The sequence below is a fragment of the Tiliqua scincoides genome, chromosome 1, assembly GCF_035046505.1.
Source record: "Tiliqua scincoides isolate rTilSci1 chromosome 1, rTilSci1.hap2, whole genome shotgun sequence".
Lineage (NCBI taxonomy): Eukaryota > Metazoa > Chordata > Lepidosauria > Squamata > Scincidae > Tiliqua > Tiliqua scincoides.
In genome coordinates, this window is record NC_089821.1 from 49,813,200 (window position 1) to 49,820,568 (window position 7,369).

Below are 7,369 nucleotides of genomic sequence, written 5' to 3' on the forward strand. Positions count from 1 at the left end.
TCCTCTAAAGCCAGTATATCTCCATATACGCCAATGCGATGGAAGTCCCACCAGTGCAGAAGCCCACCCGCAGCTGGACACGCCATGATAGCCAGCTCAATGCTGGAAAAACGCAATGTTGGCATAGTTTGGATGTCAGTGCAATTGTGCCAGCAGAAAGGCCAAAACAGAAAGAAGGTTGGAGTGCATCATGGGAGGAACATAGGAGGGATGAGGAAGAGTTGACACATTCCATGTCCTAACCAGCCTTCAGACAACACACACAGCCATGATGCCAGAAAAAAGCTATGCAAATGACAGAAAGGCAATTGCATAGCAGAAGGGGTTTCACACGGATGCGGTGACCCACCCGCCACAGCCACTGGGGTCCTGCCTCCCTTGCAATCAGCTGAGGTTCTCAAAGCTAAGCCACCCACTTTGGCCAGCATCACTTGAAGCAGCACACAGAGGGTGTTCCAAGACCTCCTTAAGTGATGTTTTAAGGCTTTTAGAAGGCCTTCTGAGGCTTGGGAAGGTCACATGAACACCCTCCAGAGACGTCCAGAGCAAAGCTCCAGTTGCATTTGGAGGGGTACAAGTAAGCGGGCAGTCCAGGTAAGAGGACAGCACTCTTTTCAGCTACACCACTACAAAAAGGAATGACATAAGGAAAAATGGGGAAGGGGAAAACGGCAGAAAATTGCACTTCCTGCCACCCCCCTACCCTGCACACTTTCTTACCACGGAACTTGGGATACAGACCTCACTTCACAGCCAACTACACCACACCAACCTCATTATTAAAGCTCGTTACTAAGAGAAGATGCATGGCATGGGGGCTATACTTCTCCAGTCCCTCAAATGGGAACTTTGTTGATGAAAACCATGGTGAAGGGGCACTTGGCAAACAAAGGGAGCACTTTGCACAAACAACCTCATGCCTTTCATAACATATATGGCAGAATATCGTCTCAAGATTCTTGTTGCAGGTATTTTGCTCCACACACAAAACAACCAATAGGAACCCCACCCTCACCACCCCCCAACAGAGGAAGGACAATGCACCCCACACAGGTAAACTAAAGCAGGGAGGAAATCCCATGCTATAATGTACTGATGCTGTATCACACGCTTATGTCTCTACCTCCCCCATTGTGATCCTTCAGCATGTGTCTCTGCTATCAAGAGATAGCAGATATCAAAGGATTATCCATCCTTTCCTTTTACAACAGCTAAGAGCTAGGAGTGTCTGCTTCTTTTTGGTGAATGCCGGAGATTCCAACCACTGCTACTGCTAGCCAAACACCCATCAGAATCCCTTTCATTTTTCAGGTGTGCACCATTGCCACAGGGGGTTGAACAGTGGTCCTCTGAAGAATTCCACTACAGCACCCCAAGAGGAGGAAAGGTACTGTCCCAAGCTACTATGATACTGTTTAATAAAATGTTTGTCTTGATCACACATCTTATCTCTTAGTCAGTCAATAGGGATCCCTTCTTCCCACTCTAGCTGTTTCTCTGCTGTCATGGTATATAGTGGACAGTGGGTAGAGGGACAGGATGGCAGCATACCAACAGTCACACTAGCAAGCGCCAGCAATGAAGGAAAGAGCATCAGCTTATGTGGCTATGGCAAACCGGGTGGACTGCTGCAGTAGGCACTTTGTGTTAGACCCCAGCCCAGTGACTGGCCCATACAGTGCTCCCTCTGATAGGTCTACATGCTACAGCATCCAAGCCAAGTGTGACCTTTAGGGGCAATACAAGGAGTTAAGTGCCAGATGAGGCACTGGTTGCCTGTCTCTTGCTGTGGTTGGTTGGTTAGACAGCAGCTCTGCGGAGTAGCTGGTATAGATTCTGTACCTGCCTCCTCCTTTTCTTTTGTCCCTGCAAGGGATGTTTCTGGCCAGTCATGTGACAGGTGAGCACCTTGCTGGTTAGGGAAAGCTCCCTGGCTGGACTCAAACCCACCTTGCCTGGCTCCTAACCTGGGTGTGTCTTTGTGCAGTGAGGTACAAGCACCTTGCTCTGCCTAGGTGCCACTGAAGCTCCCCTTGTGACTCATCCCCCCCCTAACAAAAGGGTTCTTTCCAGTTGGCAGATGCCCCCACGAGGATATGAACCCATCTCAAAAAGGGGCTTGTGTGCTTTTTCACATGGCTGCCCTTTTCCAAGGGGAATTATCTTTCTACCCTTGCTCTGCTCAGAAAGATATTCCTCGGGTGAGTGGAATGAGGGGACTTGAACCCCGAGTGCAGGGGTTCCTAGTAATTCTTTCCTTTTGCCTCTTTGCTGCTGATGACACTGTAACTCCTGTAGGAGGTGGGGTGTGGTGGAATTCTTGTGTACTCTTATGTGCAAGTGTGTATATGTGTGTTATGTCTTCGGAGCATCTCCCCATGATTGGGGGTGGTGCCTGTGGCTGTGCTGTTCATTCCGAATGACTGGGAGGAGTATGTGTCCCCAGTATTGGCCACACATTGACCCCGCCCCCTGCTCCCATATCCTGCTTAGTTCACTCTGGGAGTGCTTCTGTGCCCGCAAGAGTTGGGGCTGACTGGATGCAATGATGGGTTCCTTGAACATCACACTGATGACACACAGGCATCCCACAGTGATGTGGTGACATTACTATGAAGATGCACCAATGACATGCCAACGATGTGCTGACATCATGATGATGCTCATTGCATAATGGGCTATATTGATGTTTCCATGACACTGAGGGTGTTACTGGGAAGGGTTACACCAGAGTTGCTTTACCAGGTGAAAATTGGCTTTTGGTCCTTGTTACACCGGCATTGGTGCGCCATCAGCATGGCATTGCCAGGATGGGCTTAGGATATGACAAACATTGCGCTAGCAATTGCACACCATCAGTGCAATATCTGAATAGGATTGTGCCATAAGTGAGCCAAGTTCTCAAATCTGGAAAATATCAAGAGGCAATGAATTCCATAAATTCAATGGACAGCAATTGCTCTACTAACTGTTGAGGACAATCTAACCTTTGAAAGTGGCAAAGATTCAGTGACTGCCTCACAGTGATTGAGGAGATATGAATGTGAGCAGGCATGCCTTGAGGGTCCCGGGACCCGGACAACACACAGAGCTTTAACAGCAAAAATCAGCACCTTGACATTCACTCAAAAATAAATCAGTAACCAACAGAGCCCCTGCAGCATTAGTGGCATTTGCCTCTGGGAGCCAACATGAATCACCAGTCTGTCGCATTCTGAACCAACTGAAGTTTCCCACTGTATTCATGGGCAACCCCACACAGAGAACATTACAGTAGTCCAGTCAAGAAATTATCAGGGCACACAGAGCAATGCAAAGGATCCAAGCCCCTACAACTCCACTTACCATTACATCTCCTAAAAACAAAAATAAATTGCTCAAGTAGTTATGCAGCTACAAAATGACCTTTTTAAACAACATACAGTACCTCTGTTTTATAAACGAAGGCTCAATCCTCTAGAATCAAGTAGTTCAGACAAGTGCCCCCTTCTGCTAAATTCTGTCTAATAGAGATTTTATTCACAGACAAAACTGGTAGCAACAAACTCTGTATGTCTGAAGTGTTCAGTCTCACTCAGTAGAGAACTCTCATTTAAGAGTAAATCAAATACAATACATTAAAGCCAGACATCAAAGCAACTATAAAAACAGTCTGAGAGGGTTTTAGGTCTGTTGTCATAATTCTGTTTCTGTCAAAACTGCACTCCTAAACTTTATCAACTCCAAGTAACTGTTGGATTCCTTACACAAACAAGAAGAACTTACTCCCCCTTACCATTGTTCTCAACTAAGGAACCTTAGAACTAGCTCTACAACACAACCTATCTTATGCCACTTTACTTTCTGTCCTTCATCAGCAGTCAGAGATGAACCAGAGGATCGAACCCAGAATGACAAGTGCTGCCCCTCACACTTTTGACGCACCTGCTTCCCCAGAAAGAGAAGTGGCAGAGGCTTCGGTAGCTTATGGCAACCAAAGAGCCAATGACAGACAACAGCTGCCGGCGCTGCCATGGCGATCCCTGCTCTTCTCCATGGTAGCGAGAACAGCAGCAGGAGGATCTGGGAGAGCAACTAACATGACTGCCAAGCTGCTGCATGGTCCACGGTGTAGCTATTCTGTAGGAACCGGTGGGGAGAGTAGGGCAAGGGAGTGAGAAGGGGAAAGATTTGAGAAGCCTTATGTAAGATACTGTGTTCTTCCCCAAAGCTATTTACTTATCAAGGCCTAGATTACAAAATATCCAATTAGAAATAAAACTAAGCGTGGAAAACTCCAGCTGCTTATCTTTGAGCAGTTCTTTTTTATTTCCTTCTTCAACTATATATTTTTTAATAAGACTATGATCTCTGACTTTTTCATCAGGTAAGGACTGTTTCATACATGACAGGATTTCTTACATAGAAGGTTAATTCAAGATCTTTGATCTCTGCAGTTTCCGATGAATTGCAGGTGCCAGATCTTGCTGGGCACCTTGAGTTTGGTTCTGCTCTACAATGTCTTCTTTGGGATACTTAGGACAAGAATCATGTCTATACAGAAGTCACTTCCAGGTAAACAGTTACATGAAACTTGTATGCAGTGCACTGCATGGGATAAAACACACCCGGGTCTGATCAACACATGCATGCACACTGAGAAGCCACAATTTGCAGCAGCCACTTGCTTAGTGTGCCCACAGCAAAACAAGACACATGTGCATTCAGCACTTGCACACAGGTTTCATGCAATTGTGATGATGTGATATGAGTGCACAGAAATGATATAAGTGTTGAAATTAGTCTCTAATGTGAAGAGTCCCTAAGACAATACCACAGAACAGAATGAAGCTTCAGGAGCGGGACAAAATCTGGCACCCTGAAACAAAAGAAATCGAGGCTCTTACATTCACCTCTAGACTGCCCCCCCCCAAAAAGCTTCCCTTCTGATAATTCTCAATGCTCCACATGTACCAAAGGAAAGCTTACTGAGTTTAAAAACAAACAAAATGCTGCTCTTGCAGCTGTCAAAAAATGTTGTGGTGACAGAAGGGAATGTATGACAATAAAAATGCCAATCTCAAAATGAAGTAGGATCACAAATCCGTCCATGTGCCGTAAACACAAATGTCAACAGATAATGGATCCATCTTAGCCACCACCATGACCCAGGATATATTCACTAATATTAATAGTGGGAGAGAAACTGGTAAGCAGAAAGGATATGAAGGACACACACTCTAAGCTCTAAGCTGCTGAAACCAGGGATGTGTGGTGGGTGGGCAGGTAGGTGAGGCAGAGCCTCCCCACTGGAGTCCTTCAAAAAGTGCTGCCAAAAAGTGTGAGGCACCCAAGCACCCACAACCCATGCGCAGAACATGCATACAGTGGCGGCACTTTTCGAAGGACTCCAGTGGGGAGGCTCTGCCTCAACCTGCCCACCCACCACGCATCCCTGGGTGAAACATTCTAAAACATTTCCCTGGAGTGATGAAACAGTGGCAGCGATCCAGCAGACTCCATATTTCAGCCCTGAAAACGAAGTGTTTCCCTGGCATGGCTCAAAGCAAGGACAGGGGTGCACAGATGCCTCCAGAACCGTTGCACAGATCCCGGTTCTATCGCTCTTCTGTTTCATAGCCCAGCAGATCACAGGCAGGCAAGGGCAGGAAGGCAACTCCCCCCTCCCGCGTTCATTCATGGAACCTCTTCTGCTACAACCAGCCTTCTCGTTCTAGTAACCGCTCCGCTCCGCCGGATGTCTCCTCCCCCCTTCCCAAAACTGAGCATGCATTCATCGCATGCTTAAAAAATAAGAGGAGCGCACTGTGTGTGTGTCTGTGTGTGCGTCCCCCAGAAACTTTGCAGGCAAGCAGCCCGTCTCCAGCCACACTCAGAGTCCAAGCCTATGCCTGTCTACTCAGAAATAAACCCCATTATAGTCCCAGAAAAGTGTGGATAGGATTGTAGCCTGAGAGCCCAATCCTATGCATGTCTACGCAGAAGTAAGCCCCATTACAGTCAACGGGGCTTGCTCCCAGGAAAGTGTGGATAGGATTGCAGCCTTGGGCTACAACCCTATGCACACTTTCCTGGAAGCAAGCCCCATTGAACAGTATGGGATTTACTTTTGAGTAGACCTACTTGGAATTGGGCTGTCAGGCAGCCTTTGGCAGCAGTGGAGACTGGGGGGGGGGGCCACAACCCAGGAGCAGCCCGCCCGGGGCATACCTGTAAGGGATCCAGTCCGCCTGGTGCTTTGAAGTCATCGCTCGCCCAAGGAGCTAGCGGCGGCGGCGGCGGGAGCCCCGGTGGCCGGAACGGGAGGACACGTAGCGGCCGCCGATCCCCTGGTCACAGCCCCCCTCCGGCCAGGGCAGCATCCTCTATCCGGCCTGGGAAGCAACGGAGGTGGAGGCGGCAAGAACATGGGGAGGGGTTACCCGAGCAGCGCTCCTGAGAACATCTTCCCCGGGAGGGTCACGCAGCAGCAACAGCAGCAGGCGCCCCGCCACTGCCCCGGGAGGGAGGCGCGAGGAGGAGGCAGGAGACGCGGCGCTGCCCCAGACCCTTCCCTGCGCGGTTCTTCTTACCCCGCGCCTCAGCCAATCAGGGTCAGCGGCGCCCGCCCGGCTCGCGCTCGGCACAAGGGGCGCCGCCGTCCCAGTAGCGGCGAGGCACGGGCACTGCAGCGCAGCCCGCACTGCCACAGCCTCCCCCCGCCGCGCCGACCGCTTGGCCGGCCAATCGCCGCAGTCCAGCCCAGCCCAGCCGGCCCGGGAGCCCCTCGCGCGCCCAGTGCAACAGCGGGGGCGCTGCAGCCGCCCCGGCCTGGCCCGGCGCAGGCAGGCTCCCCCCCGGGGCTGCAAGGGGCGAGTCGGGCGCCGGGAACCGGAGGGACCAGCAAGGCTCGAACCGCAGGCAGGCTCAGGCACGACGCGCGCTTGGCCCCCGGGCCAGCCACGTGGCCTCCGCCTCGCCTACTTCCCGGGGCTGTTGCGGGCGCGGAAGGGGCTCCTTCGCCGCCTTGAGCGGCTGGAGGGGAGCTGGCACAGGCGCGTGGGAAACGGAGGGGCGTGGCGGCAGCACGAGCATGTGGCACCTTCTCGGGCTCAGGGCCCGTCCCAGCCGCTTCTCAGCAGCAGCGCAGCGCGGAGGTCAGGGAGCAAGCATCCCACTAGCTTGAGGGGGCCTCTGTGACTGCTGGATGCAGTGCCCGTCCCACTGGCACCGCTGCAACAACAACAACAGTATTTATATACCGCTTTTCAACAAAAAGTGGTTTACAGAGAAAATCAAATATCTAATGGCTCCCTGTCCCAAAAGGGCTCACAATCTAAAAAGATGCAACACCAGCAGACAGCCACTAGAAAAGACACTGCTGGGGGGG

General features: G+C 50.8%; 2 protein-coding genes across 2 annotated transcripts in view; one reads left to right on the forward strand and one right to left on the reverse strand.

Annotated features, from left to right (window-relative positions):
* Window positions 1-6,288, reverse strand: part of TUB (TUB bipartite transcription factor) — a 78,799-nt gene extending 72,511 nt beyond the window's left edge. Inside the window, exon 1 of the mRNA XM_066635258.1 lies at window positions 6,211-6,288. Within this exon, the coding sequence (XP_066491355.1) occupies window positions 6,211-6,248 (38 nt within the window). The 5' untranslated portion in view covers window positions 6,249-6,288. The remainder of the gene's footprint in view (window positions 1-6,210) is intronic.
* Window positions 6,289-6,407: 119 nt separating this feature from the next.
* On the forward strand, window positions 6,408-7,010 carry LOC136643909 (bcl-2-binding component 3, isoforms 3/4-like). Its single transcript, XM_066619333.1, has one exon. The coding sequence runs from the start codon at window positions 6,408-6,410 to the stop codon at window positions 7,008-7,010; it is 603 nt and encodes a 200-aa protein (XP_066475430.1).
* Window positions 7,011-7,369: the final 359 nt, after the last annotated feature.

What these genes read in the sequence shown, in the direction of transcription:
- LOC136643909 (XM_066619333.1), top strand. Translation starts at nt 6,408, where the DNA reads ATGGGGAGGGGTTACCCGAGCAGCGCTCCTGAGAACATCTTCCCCGGG.